The sequence below is a fragment of the Dysidea avara genome, chromosome 10 (assembly GCF_963678975.1).
Source record: "Dysidea avara chromosome 10, odDysAvar1.4, whole genome shotgun sequence".
In the NCBI taxonomy this organism is placed as follows: domain Eukaryota; kingdom Metazoa; phylum Porifera; class Demospongiae; order Dictyoceratida; family Dysideidae; genus Dysidea; species Dysidea avara.
Window position 1 is genome coordinate 7,249,327 of NC_089281.1, and position 18,473 is coordinate 7,267,799.

The 18,473-nt window shown below is 37.5% G+C and overlaps 2 protein-coding genes and 1 long non-coding RNA gene across 5 annotated transcripts; 2 read left to right on the forward strand and 1 right to left on the reverse strand.

Annotated features, from left to right (window-relative positions):
• The first annotated feature begins 102 nt into the window (after positions 1-102).
• LOC136237280 (integrator complex subunit 7-like) lies at positions 103-7,045 on the forward strand. 3 transcript variants are annotated; one of them, XM_066027621.1, is made up of 24 exons: positions 103-242; positions 297-426; positions 479-625; positions 675-728; positions 779-862; positions 1,023-1,069; positions 1,234-1,316; positions 1,377-1,493; positions 1,647-1,769; positions 1,815-1,929; positions 1,980-2,188; positions 2,235-2,328; positions 2,457-2,593; positions 2,644-2,808; positions 2,890-2,937; positions 3,141-3,296; positions 3,353-3,502; positions 3,569-3,672; positions 4,461-4,532; positions 4,585-4,747; positions 4,799-4,897; positions 5,312-5,414; positions 5,466-5,551; positions 6,747-7,045. In XM_066027621.1, exons 1-24 carry the CDS (start codon positions 176-178, stop codon positions 6,987-6,989), a joined length of 2,796 nt encoding a protein of 931 aa, XP_065883693.1. In that variant the 5' UTR covers positions 103-175; the 3' UTR covers positions 6,990-7,045. The 3 variants fall into 3 exon arrangements, 1 of the variants encoding a protein (XP_065883693.1); XR_010692369.1 differs by lacking the exon at positions 6,747-7,045 and having other exon boundaries at positions 4,799-4,940; XR_010692370.1 differs by lacking the exon at positions 6,747-7,045 and having other exon boundaries at positions 4,799-4,860.
• A 608-nt stretch (positions 7,046-7,653) lies between these two features.
• On the forward strand, positions 7,654-8,468 carry LOC136267888 (uncharacterized). Its single transcript, XR_010706812.1, has 2 exons — positions 7,654-7,975; positions 8,264-8,468. It is a non-coding gene; the product is annotated as an uncharacterized lncRNA (long non-coding RNA).
• A 2,973-nt stretch (positions 8,469-11,441) lies between these two features.
• On the reverse strand, positions 11,442-13,797 carry LOC136268465 (E3 ubiquitin-protein ligase TRIM71-like). The gene is made up of 2 exons (XM_066063818.1): positions 13,652-13,797; positions 11,442-13,336 (listed from the first exon to the last, which is right to left on the reverse strand). The coding sequence occupies exons 1-2, from the start codon at positions 13,767-13,769 to the stop codon at positions 12,237-12,239; spliced, it is 1,218 nt and encodes a 405-aa protein (XP_065919890.1). The 5' UTR covers positions 13,770-13,797; the 3' UTR covers positions 11,442-12,236.
• Positions 13,798-18,473: the final 4,676 nt, after the last annotated feature.

The following is an 18,473-nucleotide window of genomic DNA, read 5'->3' on the forward strand; positions in this document are numbered from 1 at the left end:
GCCATTGGTAAGAAGTAAAATACTTACCTCTTCGAGTAACGCAGACATCACTCTCGTCTAGCTATCGTATTGTTTTGGTGCGCATTAGTTGAATAATAAATATTTTGTAGCGCGCGAATGTGGCTTCTTCAGAGATAATAATTTATATAACTGTGTTTAAAGCATTGTATGGACAATGTCTAGCACTACTTACAATGACACGAAGCAGAAAGCTAACGGAGCGTTATTAGATGTTGAAAAAGGTAACACCTGTTGATATATCTGCACATCACGTGCGCAAGCTGCCACAACTTCAGGTCTTCGATCGACAAGTATCGGAGAACAATCTGAGGCTATTGTACAGCTACCATCACTTATAAACCAGTATCCTTTCCCAATTCTGATCAACAATGCATTCCTTAAGCTAGCAGAGGTCTTCAGAACTGGGTATGTTGCATAGAGCTATTACCCACACTGCATCTGTGCTACATTTTTTCAGGAGTAACCTATTGCGGTTGCATATCCTGAAGGTTATACAACTTAGTGAACGACATTTAAACAAGCTCACCAACTCTGATGAATTCCTTAAGAGGATTAATGTTGTAACCCATAGCAATGATGCTGTTGCCAGAGCAATAGTACTAAGGTGAGACATGGAACTTGTGAAGTTGAATCAATTTTTAAAATTCAATTAGGGTGTTTGGCTGTGTTGCAGCTATCATATCAGAAAGAAAGAACGTCCATCATAGGTTGATTGTGGTCCGTTTGTTTGTGTGTTTGTTCATGTCATTTTGAGCAGCATCCATCGAGGACTAGAGTCCAATGATATGGTTGAAGTGGAGGCTGCAATTTTTGCTGTGAACTGTTTCTGTCAGCATTCCAAGTATGTATCTGTATCTCTTTAACAGTTGTAGTTGGTTGTGCATGAATCACTTGTCATATACATAAGCTCATGTAGGTCCTGCATGTAAACCTGTGTGATGTGTATCTGCAAAGCATATTGCATTGTAGGGAGTGCATTTCCTGATTTTTTTCCTTATCAGGAGTTTTTCTTCTGCTATGTGTGAAAAGATTGCTAACATGGTACAAGGTGAGCAAGTGCGTGCGTGTGTGTGTGTGTGTGTGTGTGTGTGTGTGTGTGTGTGTGTGTGTGTGTGTGTGTGTGTGTGTGTGTGTGTGTGTGTGTGTGTGTGTGTGTGTGTGTGTGTGTGTGTGTGTGTGACACTTGTGCACATTATTCCTGCATATTTACAGGACTGTCAACACCGGTTGAGATGAAGCTCAAACTGATCTCAATTCTTGTTCACATGCATCACGACCTCCACTCAGCCTCACAGGTCAGTACACCACTCCATTAATATCCTCATGTGTGTGACCCTCTCCCTCTCTTTACACAGGCTCGTCAACTCTGTATCCAGCTGTTATCATCATATGCTTCTCTGGCATTTGTGTGTGTAATCCTACAGACTCTAACTAAACTGGCTGTTGCCACACTGGTCCATGTGTCAGACCAGGTTTGTGCGTATATAGCACTGTATGTACATGCTAACCTTATGTGTCTGTCTTGCCGTCTGGTAGTTAACAGAATGTGGCATTGGTTGATATTTTACCTCCTGCCACTCCATCAAATTTATTTCAAAACTGTTTTTGTTTCTGGCCATATGTAGTTGAATTTGCTATTGGAGTATACAAGACAAGACCCCAGAAGGACAGTCAGAATGGTGGCATTAGAAGATCTTCTGTTTCTGGCAAAACACACACCTCATCTTTGGGAATCAGAAATAATAAAAGTAGGACAATATGCTTATGTATTTAGGTTTGTAATTTTGAAATAGCAACTAGTACAAGACATCGAGGCAATGCCAAGTGGGAAAGAAGCAGAAGTAGCCGTTAAAGTACTACTAGTCCTGTCAAGCAACACAACCATATCTCACCTAGTTTCACTGAAAGGTTCGCTTTAAGTTTGATATTTGTATGTCTCAATTGGTACACTATTTCAGACACCATCCAGCAATTGTGTTACCATGAGAACCTAAACATGGCAGCCCTAGCATGTGGGGTACATGTGAATATTACTGTAAGAAAATTGGGCTCACGTAATCTCACTGAGGACTTAAAGTTTGAGTGTCAGGAAGTAGCAGAGTTGATTGTATCCGCCATTGCTGCTTTGTCATGTGCTGTAGAGGCTCCAAGAACTTCCATCATCAAGGTGCCGTGGTATGTAAAGTGTTGATCTTGGATTAGTGTGTGCTTAGGTTCTGTTAACTGGGGCAGTGAAGTTGTCTACTGTCAGTGATGTTGGCTGTTCAATTATTTCCACCATGTTACATTTGCTCCCTCAACTCAGTGGTGAGTTTGTACATATGTGTGTGTGTGGTACAGGCCAGGATGGTATATGCATTTAGAGTGTATCACATGTGTGTGTATGTATAATGTAATTTACTGTGCATGTGATACTATGTGTGTGTTGGTTGTAGTGGAACATGCTGCACTGATGGGCTTTGCAATGGCTGCCATTACTTCAAATACACCCGCCATGTTTTCCTTCTATACTACTAGTTCAGAACTGCTGTCTCTTGTAGAGAACTCATCTACACTTGACCATCAATTGCTGGTATGCACCCTACGTCTTCATCTACAGTTTTAATGTTTTGGTCTGTGTAGTTACCACTGTCTGCTGTGTTTATGGCACTACATAGCAGAGATGTGGACCAGGAAACTGGCCTGTCATTTGTCTCTTCTGTGGAACCTGTTTTACTGGACAAGCTCTGGAATGGCTCCCATGACTACTGGCTGTGTTACAAGATAGCTCGACAAGCATCCTATATGGTCTGTAGCTAATGTTATGTGTTTAATGCAACTGCGTGCTGTTGTTAGTTTCTGTGCCATTATTGAAGTGTTATCTTACAGGGTTTCCACACACTTGCTTGTAAGATATACAACAGACTGTCTGAGAAGGTATGTATACAGTTCTACACACTGCACACCCTATTTGTATCGTTATCACAACCAAAATATGCAAACAATAGTAACTGACTGCTCTGTTAGAGGGTACACCACACTAGTCCTTTGCTTACTAAAGGGTAATTGTGTTTTACGTCCTTTAATTTATGTCATGAAAAAATGTTGTGCTAGTTTTCACAAGTTTCACCTTCCCTCAGGTCATGGTCCATCATTTTAGTTACTGGTTGAAGTCATTGATGCAAATCTCAGCATCACAAATTTTGATTTCTCAGTCTACCAGTTTTGCAAGCAAAATGGTTGATGACCTTTCAGAGACTAGTTCCTTGTTACATCAAGCTATTCTGTTGATGAAGGTAATAGTCTTTTTTTCATTGTGAATGAAACTGTTTTGACTAAGGGATGTTTCCAGGCATCTTCTTTGGTTTCCACATTTCCACTTCAATTTCTTGCTCTCTATACAAACTTAATTGATGCACACATGCAGTTGGTTGCCACGTGTGTTCGTATTCAGGCAGGTTCAGCACCGTCAGAAATAGTTGGGAATTCTATAGAAAAGCAGGTATGCTGTGTGTAGTGTATATAGGCATACTGTAGTAATTTCTGTTGTCATCTTGTTGGTTTGTAGCTTCAGTTGTGTGTAGATGAGTTTCACAAGTTATCCAATGACTATGCTGACCTGTATTCATCATTGTTTGATGCTGATCCACACACTTTGTCATATGTTGAACAGTATCCTTGGAAGTGTGTGTGTATGCATGCGGTTGTGCATGTGTACGTACTACGTACATACATGTGTGTGCGTGTGTGGTTAGTGTAGCAGGGTTGAAGCCAGTCAGATCATCCAAGTCATGTCCAGGTCAACCTGGATTACAAAATAGCTGTTCTAAGTTTTACACTGGATTTCTTGCATTGATTGTATATAGTGGCTTGCTTGACGGTGTAAATCCTCACTGATAGCAAGAATATTCTGAAGAAGAGATAAAGCATGGGTATTGAATTGTGTAACTTCTTTATTAGAGCATTAACTATTTAATTAAGAATATTTCGATCGTTTGATGCTTGAACACCATACAGTATAAAACAGGTAACTATTTCTATACAATTCTTACAATGAGCATTCGTTAGGGGAAATGTTAATACAGGAAATGTTAATACAGGAAATGTTAATACAGGAAATGTCAGGATGAAAAATGTACCTAGTCCATTTGGATCCATGCCCAGTTTTTGGGTAAATGAGTACTCATGTATAAAGCTGCCTGTATTACTGTTCAGTATTAAAGTACAGCTGAATCTACTTTGCTCCCAACAATTGTATACAAAAATGTGAGATTAGTGCATGCCTCTACTTTGATTGTACTAGGTCAGTGGGTCATCCAGATCAGTACTGAATGCTGACCCTTTGTGTAATGTGTGTGTAGTCTGTATGTGTGTACAATGTGCACATGTGTTTTACACATGTGTGCTCTTGTGTGTGCAAATTATACCATTGGTTTGTAGCTCCTTTACTTGTTGTCAAGGTTACAGCAGAGTTGTGTACTAATGACTCATGTCATATCATCAATTGCATTATCACGAAAACCATTAGTCAGGTAAGAATACCAAAATGTACCAGTATGTATGTAGATGTACAATGTGTGTTAGTCCGGCAAGGCTGTCCACCCCAACTACTGATAAGGCACCACACTTAATGGAAGTGCCTAGTACTTCATTCAGTACAGAAACTCCAATTGGAAGGAGCTGCTTGAATGTATTAAAATATGCACAGAATTGCACTGACCTACAGTCACTACCAATAAGCAGTGAGGTAATGGAATGATTGTTTACATTTGATGTGTGCTTATACCAGTTCTTCCAGCATGTTGCTGCAATCGGACACTGCTCTAGAACACTACTACAAGTACCTCTGTTGTTGCCGAGGTATTTCTTCAACAGGCATCAACGAACTTCTATCAAAGTGGGTGTGAGAATGCAATTCTGTTATCTGTTCATGCTTAAAAGTCAGTGCCATATGATAGGAAATTTTTATGAAAGAAAATTTTGACAATTCAGCTAAGTTTGTCAACTTTTAATTTGTCAAGCATCAATGAGTGCCTGTTTAGATTAGTCAACATTTAATTTGTCAAAAGCGTATGAAGAGTCAAGTTTTTCTTCCTTAAAATTTCCTGTTATGCAGTAATATCAGAGATGAATAGGTGTTTATTGTTATAGTTTTAAATAGTTTTTAAATTTTCCAATACAAAATGTATATAGCTAGCACATTTTAAAGTGCTTTGAAAGTACTTTAGGGCTCATGTGACCATGTACTGTAGTAGCTACCACATGCACATCATTAAGTCTTGCAGACTTTAAATAGAACTCATCTCTTTAGCTGGCAGTATCTCCATCAGAGTCTGACCAATCAGTGACAGTCATTCTTGGTACCTTACTAACACTCAGTGTCGAAGGAGTGATTGAACATTACAAGACTGCAGGTAAATGAGTGGGCGTGTGGGGCTGTAACATTCGACCACTGTGTCTTGTAGATAAATATCGTCGCATTGCAAGTGCAATTGTGACGGTGACTCCTAATATAAAAGAAGCCATCAAAACATCAGATTCAGTTATAAAAGTTAGCGTCATATCATATCATGCGTGTGTGTATAGTATATTCATTTGTTGATGCCTTAACTTGTTTCCTGTCCGGCACTACCCACATTCTACTTTGATTTGTTATTGTAATTAAGACTTTAAATTATCTAGAAATGCCATTTAAAGATTGAAACAGTCAACCACCCTATTAGAACAGTCAGTTATTCTAGTAAAAACCATCAATACCATTATTTAGTCATAATGTTGGCGGTCATTATTATATATACTTAATTTTCTGGGAAGGTGCTTAGATATTGTCTGTTACACTTATGAAAAGTTAAAATTTTAGCTATGATCTTTTTGAAACATGCATTGTACCAGTTTGAAACTGGTTGGGCCATACTTATTTTGAAAAGTTGTTGCTCAGACCCAACCAACCCAATTTTGGACAGATTTTAATTAGAAATAAAATCACATAACGTGGAATTTAATTTGTAAACGTTGCAAAACGATACTTTAATAGAACAGTCTGTTGCTCTAATTTAGTCTCATAAAGCTAAAGTCTGAAGCTTTCCATTCCGTACAACAGGAAAATGTATGTAGTCACTAGCTACTGTAGAGTCTGGTTGTTAGGTGCATACGTCTAATAAAAGTCGTGAAAAAATATTGTGATTAACATATAGTTGTTAAGTGCATGTGCCTAATAAATAAACCTCGTTGTGATCATCTCTCTTGGGGTGGTGTGAATTGCAGTCACCAATATTTTGAGTTCAGTTTTTGTGCACTGAATCCTTCGTGTGGAGCATACTACAGAAGATCGCTTCACTTGGTAAGTACAGTAAAGGCATGTATTGTGAAATTTTGCACTATACACCATTAGCATTTCTTCTCTTGTATACTCATGTTGGAGCTTCGTGTTCGTCTGCATGCGCTTATCAAGTACAAGAAATGGGTATGCGCTTAATATATACGTGCGCTTAACAACCAGACTCTACAGTCATTTGTACCCCTTCAATAGCTGTGTGGCTGGTAATTCATATGCCTGTAGAGGTTCAATATAAATCTTTTTTCTTTTTTATTTGACCAACCCATTTTTCTTATAACAAGAAATTTTCAAATAGGTAAATTAGGTATGGCATCAGCTGACAAAAAAGCAAGAAATCAATAAATGTTTGCCATAATAGGACTTCTCTATATAGCTCATTATTAAACAACTAGGTATTTGCTCTTTATAGATACCTGAGATGACAGTACAAGAGAAACAGGAAATAGTACATGGTGGCTACTTCAAGGCACAGTTCCTTTTCAATTTCCCCACTTCAGCCTATTACACTTTACTAGTGAGAGCTAGTATTGTGGATGAGACAGGAGCCACGTGGAAGAGTGAACTATCGTATACTGTTTCAGTGCTAGTAGGAAGTGAAGATGTTCTTAAACAGCAGCAAACTCAATTACAGAAACATAAAATCGTTTCATGAATACACTATTTATTATATCAGAGAAAACTCATCATCATTATAGAATGAGAGCAGTATACATGCAAAATAAAGACAATACTAGGGTGGGGTTGAAAACAAATGAATTAATAATTGGGCTTTTCGCTGTACGCAATTTCAAAATAAGCATATGTTATGCATAATATGAGCTGTGTTGTCTAGAATCTGTCACATGGAAGACTTCAGTGACTTTGAAATTCTGAATACAACTATGTAGGTTGGTAGTGACCTATTACACTAATTTGTTTTGTTTTGTAACCATTGATAGTCTGTCAACAGTCAATCAGTCTTAGGCCACATGAACTTAAAAGGAATACATCACATTCAACACTAACTGTAGTCATGGTGTTAATGCAGCATTGTAGCAAGCGATGATGACATAATAGTTCAGCCAAATATTATACAATAGTTCAGCCAAATATTAGATTGTATAATAGTTCAGCCAAATATTATACAATCTGACGCTTGGTACAACCAATGGCACAAATATATAATCATTACAAATAACCCCAAGAGACAGAGATACCCATATATGGATATAATGATACATGTTTCTTGTCGTATTTGGGATAATTTTGCTTCATACGTATATATACTCTCTAGATTTATCATTTGGTCTGGAATATTTCTTCTAGTAAACGTTGTATTTGCAAGCTATACAACAAATTACCTCTGATAAATGTATAAATCATAATCATCAAAAGGACCATTAAAGATTGTTCACTGGCCACATGATATTGATAGATTGATTCCACTAATGATCGATCTTTACCAAATTAGTAATTACAATGTAGTGAAATGTTACCATTTTGATATAGATGGGGTGGATAATAAAACGTAGCCCGGAACAATGTTAACAGTAGCAGGATTTCACCATGCTCAACACTAGCTATAGTATAATTAAAAGAAACACCAGATAGTGGAACTTCTCTTTATTTACTCTTGATCTCAGTTATACCTTTCAACCGGTGAGTACCTTAAATATTCTCAGGTCTGTATTTTTTGATATGCTGTATGTACATATGCATCTACTGCTTTGTGATGCCAGCTACCTAGCTATAATTTTCCAATAGTTTGCTCAAAAGTAACAATCATAAGGACTATAATGCTAATGCTATAATAGTACATAAAGTAACTTCTACTGTTGACAGTCTCATTGATAAAGAATGTATTATGGCACCTCTGCTGACATCTGCTTTATATATAAAATTGCATGGTTTTGGGATGAATTACATTGAAAATGTCTGTTTCAATAGTGAATTAAAATAAACCACTGGAGCATTTACATCCATCCACCATGTTGTTCTGCCAGACACAGTTTGTAAGTTTCATTGTGGATATTGCAGGTAAAGCAGATAAAACGTCTTAACAATTGAACAGAAATACGACCACCACCATATATAACAGGCAGAATTGTTTACAAATATACAGTTTGTCAATATGGTTATTATTGTGAAAGAAGTGCCGTTTCCTTTAGACTGTTCCGATATGTCAAAGAACCCTCCACACAGCTGGATGTATATAATGGTCGTGCACATGTATTGCATTATTTATAGCCCATTCTCTAAAAAGCACTGACATTCTACTCAACAGCCAGACTGCTGGTGATTATGGGCATAAGACACAATGTAGGCAGTCTGAATTGCATTTAAAGTGCTAGTAATATTAATGTTGCAAACAGTTACGGACTATAGCTATATTTGTAGTATTGTATTTCTACACTCTCTTCAGGCTTAGGTATATAGTACATAACTAAATTGACATACCTCCATCACTTGAAAATCTCTTTAGGTTGCACTGTAGTAGTGAGTTGGTGATCAACACTATCAGTGACGGACATCATACATTGCTATATACCCAGTAGCTACCAATGCTGTTACACACATCCACATTATCAATTGGTATACAGTCAAGAAAGTGTATGCAGTGCAATTCTGGCTTGCTGCTGGTAATTATGTTAATGGGGTTGGTGATCAACACTATCAGTGACGGACATCATACATTGCTATATACCCAGTAGCTACCAATGCTGTTACACACATCCACATTATCAATTGGTATACAGTCAAGAAAGTGTATGCAGTGCAATTCTGGCTTGCTGCTGGTAATTATGTTAATGGGAGTGCTCTCCATCAGTTTTTTACGTTCAACCAATCACTTTTATAGCCAGAGTCAGTTCCCTAGTGGTGTTGGAAAAATCTACACATTTTTAATATCAATGTTAGTCCGTGCCCAGCTCCTACATTATGCAAACCACGAAAGGATAAGAGGTGTGATGTTGTCAAACTGTACTCTCCATCATCAAAACAACAGTAATGTTAGACTTTAGCTCATTGGCTAAAGCATATAGCAACGTATTGCTGCTTACAATTTTGTTGCTCTTAGAGCCACAGCAGCGAGATGAAGTATCAAGAGATGATCTGAAAAGTGGTCATGCATGTAACAAATAGTCATATGTAGTCTATGATGATACCTTCAGAGGTGTAGCTTTGGCTGCTTTTTCAAAAATCTGGGTGCTGTTCAAAGCAAATATTTTATATAGCTAGGTAGCTAGCTGCTGCTTAATTGTCTATTAAATCAATTTCACAACTATAGGGATTCGGTTTACACTTGCAGTTTTGCAGCAAGGTTGAGTTGTAACCTTGCAAATTTGTTGCAGCAAGTTTAAGTAGCAGCCAGTAACCTTGCTGAAATTGCAGTCTCATCTGTAGCTGGGCTGGAATGAAGTTGCCTGTGCTTTTTTCCTGTGATTATTTGTTGCATCTGGATTATTTTAGGGAGAGTCTATCAGGTTAAAATGACATGTGAAGGTATTCCTGGCTGTAATATACATGATCCCCTATTTGCTTTGTAGGTTGGATAAGATGAAACCCCTTATGCAATTGCAAAGGGTTGGGCACCACACAAAGTACAGTACAGTGTAGACACATGTGTATAGTGAAACATACAGTCATGTAAACAGTGCTACAGTAGACTTGTACCCACAGTAAGATACTGGTTGGCTATTTTCTGTTGTATGCACTCAAATTTGGGGGAATGCTCCTCCAGAGTGTACCCCAAGGAAATTTTTGAAAATTATGTATTCTGAAATTGAATCTAGGAGACTGTTTCTTCAGGCATAGTATCAAGAACAGGCTAAAGAGTTAATAGTTGAAGTGTTTAATTAATAATTATTTAAGACTTCCTGAGGCATGCCCCCAGACCCTCAGAATGACATCCATCTCTGTTGTATGCTTTAAATGTATTAAACTTCACATGGTTCTGAGTTACAATTTTTACAGGTGAACTTTAAAAACGCAAATTTTGATTGCTCTAGTTTTTAATGTATTTCGATCTGAACCTTTGATATCTTTGCAAATCAATCTGAATATACTCAACCAGTTTCTGGAAACCTCAGCAACCCCCTGGATCCACCGCTGCTCAGAAAAGTGAGAACTAACTCTGTTCACTCACCTCACTGTGTCATTGTTATGGAATGCACTCATTACCTCTTACTTATCTTTCCCTAAGGACCACTGTAATTGCTATAGTTTTGATTGATGATATATCTAACTAGCTATTATACTGATAGATAGCAGGAGGGATTTGAAAAGTTGTATACAATTGCCCCAAAAACAATACATTAGGGTCCAGCATATAATACAATGCAGGTATATGCGGAGGAAAACTGGTCTTATTGCCCATGATCAACAGGTTTGATTTTTTGCCATACTACATCAAATTTCAATGTCAAAATCAGCCTGGCTCAAATCGTCTGTTCTTGCTGGTTGTTTATTCAAAGCCCAGCCAGGTACTCCAGAACAGCTAATTATACTTATCGATTTGAACCATGAAACAAGTCCAGAAGCAGTGGTAGCTAACCACTTAGCAACATGTTTACAGCTTTGTATTATTGGGTGGATCACTTACACATAGCAGTTGTGTGATCTGGAAAACCACTCTTATCACCCATAACAGGTTTGATTTTTACCACACACACAAAGCTATGACCATCAAATTTCCTACTTTTGATGGCTGCTTTTCCCAAGCCCACTGGTGAGCTATACAAGCGGTCTGGAGCCTTGATAGGGCGAAACTGGCCTTGACGTTGACAGGCTTATGTTGCACAGCTAACAAATTTGCATGAGAACACTGACATAGAATAGTGACTATGATAAGTATGCACAATTATGGCTATTATAAATAATGCACATGCAGACAATAATACATCAAATCATCTATAAAATTGAACAGGTCACGATCAGTTACAAAAACTATAATCATTCTGACATTTTTTATCACTGTCCGTTTTCTACTGGCCTATTATACATATATATTATCCCTGGTCTTATATAATAGACCAGTAGAAAAGGGACAGAGATAAATAGTCCCTAACATGATAACACTAAATTGTTGATTGGACTACCATTAGCTATATACTATCAAATAAACCACTTTAGCAAAAAAAATAATTATAAATGTAACACTTCCTAAAACACTTTATGCATGGTGGTTATTACAAATCAAAATAGTATACACTAACTGTTACTAAATATAACTAACTTATTATTCCAGTTGCTAGCTACTACAATCTGACCATTTTCAACCATCACTACTCCACGAGGACCACTAAACCTTCCCTTGCCTTGATAGATACCTTCAATGGCTGATATAAACTTTCCATTTTCTTCAAATATCAATACGCAGTGAGTGCCGTTAGAACTGACCAGTAATTTTCTATCTGGTGTGTAGTGTATCCCAACTGGATTTTGTAATTTGAAAGGGACATCAGTAAAATTACCAAATATTTTAAGGAACTGTCCATTTGGGGTGAACATCTGGACTATGTGATTACCAAAGTCTGTAATGAACAACTTATCTTTACTATTGTTCAGTGTTAGATCAATTGGTCTATCAAAAGTACCCGGTACTGTTCCATATCTACCAAAACAATGAAGGAATTGTTCGTTTTGAAATACTTGAATTCTGTGGTTGTCCTTGTCACACACAAATAATAGTTCCGAATGCAATGCTAGACCATAAGGAGATTGAAACTGACTGTTAGCTCTACCTTTGCTCCCAAAGTGGGAAATAAATTGTCCTTCAAGTTTGAACTTCTGAATACAATGTAAGTTACAATCAGCAACATACAGATATCCCTTCTTGTCTATAGCTATTCCAGTGATGTTCTTGAACTTTCCATTCCCATTTCCTGCTCCACCAACAACATGAGAGTACTGCAAGTATTTATCAAATACTAGTTAAATAGTCACGAACCATGAGTTCATTGTTAGGTCCTTTAGCTAGCAGGTAAGGAGAAGTTAACTGGTTGTTAGTTGGTCCATATTTGTCAATGATCTTTACCTTTGAGTTCTGCTTATAGTCACAAATGCTCATTGACACTTTGATTTCTTCATGCTTCATTTCAAATCCTTTCCAATACAAGGATAATGAATGATCTTCCATTCTTTTAACATTATACCAAATATGGTACTGTCCTCTTGATCCTTCTTCAATATGTGTACTCTGTAAAAATTTTCCCTCCCTGTTGCAACGAATTTCTAAATCTGTTGACCCATTCACTACAGGAGACCCAAAAATGTCTTTTAGTGTAACGGTCATGATCACTTTAATTTGATCACTAATTACTACTGGACCATTCACAGTACAATCAGGAAGACCACATGAGACATCACAAACTGATTTACTAACAAACTCAACTGGGTTATGACATCTAACAATCATGTCACTTGCTGTATACTTTGGATCAAGGCTAGTATGTTCCACTTGCTTTGTTAGGTCAACAACTCTATTCTCAATCCATTTGTTATATGTCAATAATTGTCTTGTTCTGTTAACTATTACAATTCTCTGAGAAAACTCAACACAGCTTACTAATTGGCTTTCCACAAACTTTGCACTCTCTCTTTGTACAGCAAGTGTCTTTTTTAATGAAGTTTTGATGGTGTTTACCTTTCCAACTATTTCTTCTTCTTGTTGCTTCAACAAATTGTACAATGCATAATACGTAGCTCGTACCTTCTTAATATTTGCTTCACTCTCAATGTCAACTTGTCTATCACAGTGTTCAATTTTCTTTACTGCATTTCTTACTTGTTCTAGCAACTGTTTCAGTGGAGCCGTAACTTGTTTAATCTTCTCTCTTTCTTCATCCACCACCTTTTCAGTAAAGACAAAATCGTGCTTCTCGTGGGGATGATTCTTCAAGGTGCAGTCTTGACATATTAAACTACTACAAGTTTTACAGTACAGGTTTAATGCTTGCTTGGTAGCTATATGAGTCTTGCAAAATTCTGCCTCAGCTACAGCTTGTTCTGGACTTTGAAGAACTGTGAAAGTTTTGTGAGATTTAAAGTCTTTCCATTTTCTATGCAATTCGTTGCAATCGCGGCATAGGGGGCTTTCACATTCCATGCACCACGTGATGGCTGGCGAATCTTCTTCACATTTCCCGCATTTCAACGTCACCAAACCTTGTCCGGATTCCTTGCGTTTTCCAAAAATTTCTACTAAACGATACATCGTAAAATTGGTGGGAATAGATGCTATCCCGTCTCGTGGAAGCGGTGAACGACATAATGGACAACACACAATGACGGCCATTTTCTTGTTAGATTCTATACTCTTCTCTATACATCGCTTACAGAACGTGTGAAAACAAGGGATGGTCTTCGGATCAGTGAAAAGATCTCCACAGATAGAACAAGTTATTTCATCCTTGACCTGTCGCCATTCCTTCTCTTCACCGCCTCCACTGGCCATATTAAGGCCAAACTAAAAAAAAATTTTTAAATCAGGCGTACGCCCAAATTGTTTTCGTAAAAGTGTGTGTGTGTGTGTGTACCCATAGATAATAGACACCCATTATCTATGGTGTACCTATCTATCTAGTCTCGCGTGCCAGACGGTTTGTGTGGGGGCGGCAAATAAACCTATTATTTACCGCCCCCACACAAACCGTCTGGCACGCGAGACTACTATCTATCTGCCTATCTACCTATGTTTGTCCGTACGCACCCACGTGAGCAAAATCGTTTAATAACGGTAAAAGCAGCTTTTACGTAAGAAGTAAAAGTGAAATGAAGTCTGTATTAAACTTCTGCACAGGTGAACTTTGCTCTGAGGTGGTTTCTTTTCGGCGGACTGAAATACGGGTGTGGTGACTTTCCTCAGACTACCTTCCCCTTGAGGTTTTCAGGCATTTAGCAACTGAAAAACAACGGGTACACTGCCAGGAATAGCCTATCGCTTCGAGTTGAAAGGGGGCGTATCCCTTACTTACGCGAACGAAAATGAAGAGCAGCTTTGAGGCTTTGTCGAGAGAATTTGTGGGAAAAAACACGTTAGTCCTATAAAACAGTTTAGAAGATAGTTTTGTACGTAATATGTTGGTAAAAGCGGTTTATTTAACAAACGCTTCCTTAGCAGTGCATAGCAACGTAATTGAACGAATTACGAATATGTCATGAATTACGAAATACAAGAAATAGCTAATTATATTATTGCGTAACCCAAACTACCCTATTGTAAAGTAGTAATACATAGTTGGTTAATTCATAGTAGTATATACTGTCTATAGTTATTCCAGATGAGTTAGCTAGCTGCATGGCGCCTGGTTTTTAGAAGTAGAGGAGCTCACCTAATATCGGACGGGCTCCAATATCGGACGCTATTTCTCCTAAACTACAATGAATATTCAAACATTCTGCACATCTCCAGGTAGGCCAATGCTTCATAAACTTGTGTACCAAGTTTCAGATCTCTCGGGTTCTTGGTCTCGGTACAGCAACCTTTTGAAGACCAGTCCGAATTATACGTAAAATCGGAAAAAACGCTCAATTCAAGGACAGCCATTGTTTGCAGATCACACTTGCATTAAATCAAAAATTGCATACCTTCAGATTGTAGGGCTACTCATTTACTTTCTAAATATGTATGGTTTATTTCATTTAAAGTATTGTACTAATGAGTTATAGACCAAAGAAAAGAGGCTGTCACTGGAGCAATACTCGCCCTAGCTATTTTTGCTCAAAATCAGAAAAAATGGTTTGAAAATGCATACAAGGTGGATGATTGTTTTCGACTGTGTACTGAAAGTTGTTAAACACTAGTTCCTGCAAATCCAACACTATAAAGACATAAAATACTGCAGACATGACTACAGAAATAGCAAAATCTTTAATATGGCTGTCAAACACCCTAACTTAAAAAGTCAATCACTTCAGCTGAAAACCTAAAACTCTAAAACAAAAAGTACGTAGAACCACATTTTAAGCATATCAGCATTATGTAGAATTGATTTACACCACCTTTTTGCAAAAAATTGGTGACTGTTATATTAGGGTATTTGACTGCTCTATTAGAGGGTTTTGGTATTCCTGTAATACTTTAAGTCTGGAGGACAGTGAATTTATTGGAAAAGTTGCTTGACAACTTGTAAATGATTAATTGTATGCAATTATCCACTTTAAAATATTTTCAAAGCGTTGATTACAATTTTGAGTTAGGGCGATTATTGCTCCAGTGACAGCCTCTTTTCTTTGGTCTATAACTCATTAGTACAATACTTTAAATGAAATAAACCATACATATTTAGAAAGTAAATGAGTAGCCCTACAATCTGAAGGTATGCAATTTTTGATTTAATGCAAATGTGATCTGCAAACAATGGCTGTCCTTGAATTGAGCGTTTTTTCCGATTTTACGTATAATTCGGACTTGTCTTCAAAAGACTGCTGTACCGAGACCAAGAACCCGAGAGATCTGAAACTTGGTACACAAGTTGATGAAACACTGGCCTACTTGGAGATGTGCAGAATGTTTGAATGTTCATTGTAGTTTAGGAGAAATGGCGTCCGATATTGGAGCCCGTCCGATATTAGGTGAGCTACTCTAGCACAACATCAACTTGTTTTTAATAATATAGCTACACTGAGCCTACATTCATTATTAATGAACACGTTTTAACAACACATAAAAACAATTGTTCTAATCAGTAAGAATACGGCTCTCCACTAAGCGCAGCTCAGTGGAAACAGCGGGGAGCTCGGTTGACTGCAGCTTTCTGCTCCCGTACAGCGGAACATAATAGGGAATCGGTACGATCTTCAGGAATAATTCTTGTAGTGTACATGAAGGCACATCCCTCGGCACATCAGTCTGTCCTCAAACACTGCTAGCACAAAATCGAGGTAGCTATTTGTTTTTATATTTCCAAGTAGCTAGCTATTGATTTTTAATTTTTTCAGCTGCAGAAGAAAATGCATGTAACTTGTATACAGTTGTATACTATTTGAGTAATCACTCCATGCAGGAAATAGCTATTTCAAAAAATATAAAGCTGAAAAGCCGTCAGTCTGTCTGTCTGTCATGCATTTCATGGTGTCCAATGATTGTCTCACCAACCACTGCATGAGTCAGTACGGTTTTAGCATCAAACAAAGCGCTCATCATCTAAGAATTGTATTGCTTTTAAATAAAGTTTCCAACTGCCGTCATTTGTTGTTTACAGCACATTGAATGCTGGTAACCTAAATCTTGCTGAAATTCTTTCTGCAAACCCCAAGTAAACAGACTAATTTATATTGGTTCTTTTAATTTTATTTTTATATTCACACCCTTGCCATGCCCACGCAGGTTCTTCCTTAGGACCATACACGTGCATGGTCGCATGTGACCGAGGACTATCGTACTTTCTGTAATTTATGTACTTTCATCTTTTCATAATTGATGGTTTTCTCTCTTTCCATTCAACTTAAGCTGGCCTTTACAAGGGCGGATTTGGGGGGGGGGGGGGGTGCTTGGAGCGCTGAAGCACCCCCCCCTCCAAAATTTTACAATGAGCAAGCTAGGAAGCTTCTAGAAGATGTATAGTACAGGTGCAGTTGCATTATATACACATCTATGCATGGGCAATGAAAAGATGGAAAGAGCAAGGGGAATAGCTAATCTTATCCAAGAATTACTATAAGAGGGGTTCAAAATTATACTTTTGGAGTAAGTCTTACTTTAGAAGTTGCTAAATTCGAAATACTCTAATAGAACAGTCAACTACTCTAATAGAACATCCAACATGAAAACTATAATTTTCAAGAAGTTACCAGAGTGTAAGCTGAAATTAAACCTATTCTTCTAGACCTGCACACTGCTACCCTCACCATTGTACCAAAAATCCTGCCATATACCAATCACTTCAGGTAAAAGATTTATAACCTTTAATGTATATACGTCATAACTTCACAATACGCCCTTCTACAGGGATATATGAGAGTAGGACACTCTCCTCAGTATATATATATTATGAACTCTTGGTATTTCAACCCAAGAATCAAGTTTGTAGCAGAGCCTAAAAATTGATTCTTGGGTTGAAATGCTTCTCTTGCAAGTAAAACAGTACTCAGTAGTCTTATATAATAGTGAATTTCTTAGCTTTTATAAAGTTCACAAGGCTGCAACATCTGAGAACTGTTCGTTTTTGTTTCCCTTGCTTGATCAAATCCCATGCTACATTTGTATAAATCTAGCAGCTTTGGAGTTTGCACTATCAAATCCCTTGAAGCTCAACTTTAAGCTTAAAATTCTACTGCAGTATTTATGTTGTCATGATCATTGTGTGCTAAAAAGGGGTTAGTTGTGGCCAAAAACCAGTTGTATTTGTAGAGTAGTTGCAAAACAATTATAATTATGGATGGATCCATCATTTTAAAAGTTAGATTGAAATAGCAACCTGTACTTCAGAACTGTGGCCACATATGAAGTAGATCCAATCCTGTGTTTCAAATATTCTCCTTGACCTTACATTCAATAACTATACACTCTTTATTCTCTTTGACAAGCCACTATTATACATTTTCTTAAAATCCAATAACAAATTTAAGAAACAGTGTATAGTTCTGTTTTTTTTAATTAAAATTACTTCCAACTGAACTCATTCAAATTAAAATTACTTCCACCTGAACTCATTTATCTTGTACCCAGATTTGGTTAAAAATAGCTTCTAGATTCAATCTTGCATGTGATAGCCATTTTCCAAAAAAATTCCAGGGGTTCCAGGAGTATATATGCCACCAGATCTAGAGCCCCCCTAGCTGGAGAATTATATACAGCTGAGTGCACATGCACTCCATACACTGGTGAGTCAGTCTACTTGCCCTCTCCACTCCCACTTACCCTCTCTATACTGTTTGGACAGCTAGTGTAGTTTGAGCCATGAGACAATAAAATTATGCTATACTTCAAAACACTAAATTTGAACATGTGCAGCTGATACCCATATGTTTCCACTACTAGTTCTTTAAGATGTTAGTCTAAGATTGAATTTTAGCTACATGGCTGCACCCTTTAGTTATATTGACAAGCTGTATAGGGGAATAATGGTATCACATAAACAAAGTGACATCATTTTCACTCAAAATTACTACCAAATTCAATCTCAATAGGCCAAATTTGCAAAATTTCCTGTGGGGG

Excerpts from the sequence above, each read along its gene's own strand:
- LOC136268465 (XM_066063818.1), bottom strand. The coding sequence starts at position 13,769 with ATGGCCAGTGGAGGCGGTGAAGAGAAGGAATGGCGACAGGTCAAGGAT. Across the intron at positions 13,337-13,651 it reads CCCTTGTTTTCACACGTTCT|TTCTTCAAAGTCCAGAACAA; the intron begins GTAAGCGATGTA and ends AAACTTTCACAG.
- LOC136237280 (XM_066027621.1), top strand. The coding sequence starts at position 176 with ATGTCTAGCACTACTTACAATGACACGAAGCAGAAAGCTAACGGAGCG. Across the intron at positions 427-478 it reads GCAGAGGTCTTCAGAACTGG|GAGTAACCTATTGCGGTTGC; the intron begins GTATGTTGCATA and ends ACATTTTTTCAG. Across the intron at positions 4,533-4,584 it reads TCACGAAAACCATTAGTCAG|TCCGGCAAGGCTGTCCACCC; the intron begins GTAAGAATACCA and ends AATGTGTGTTAG.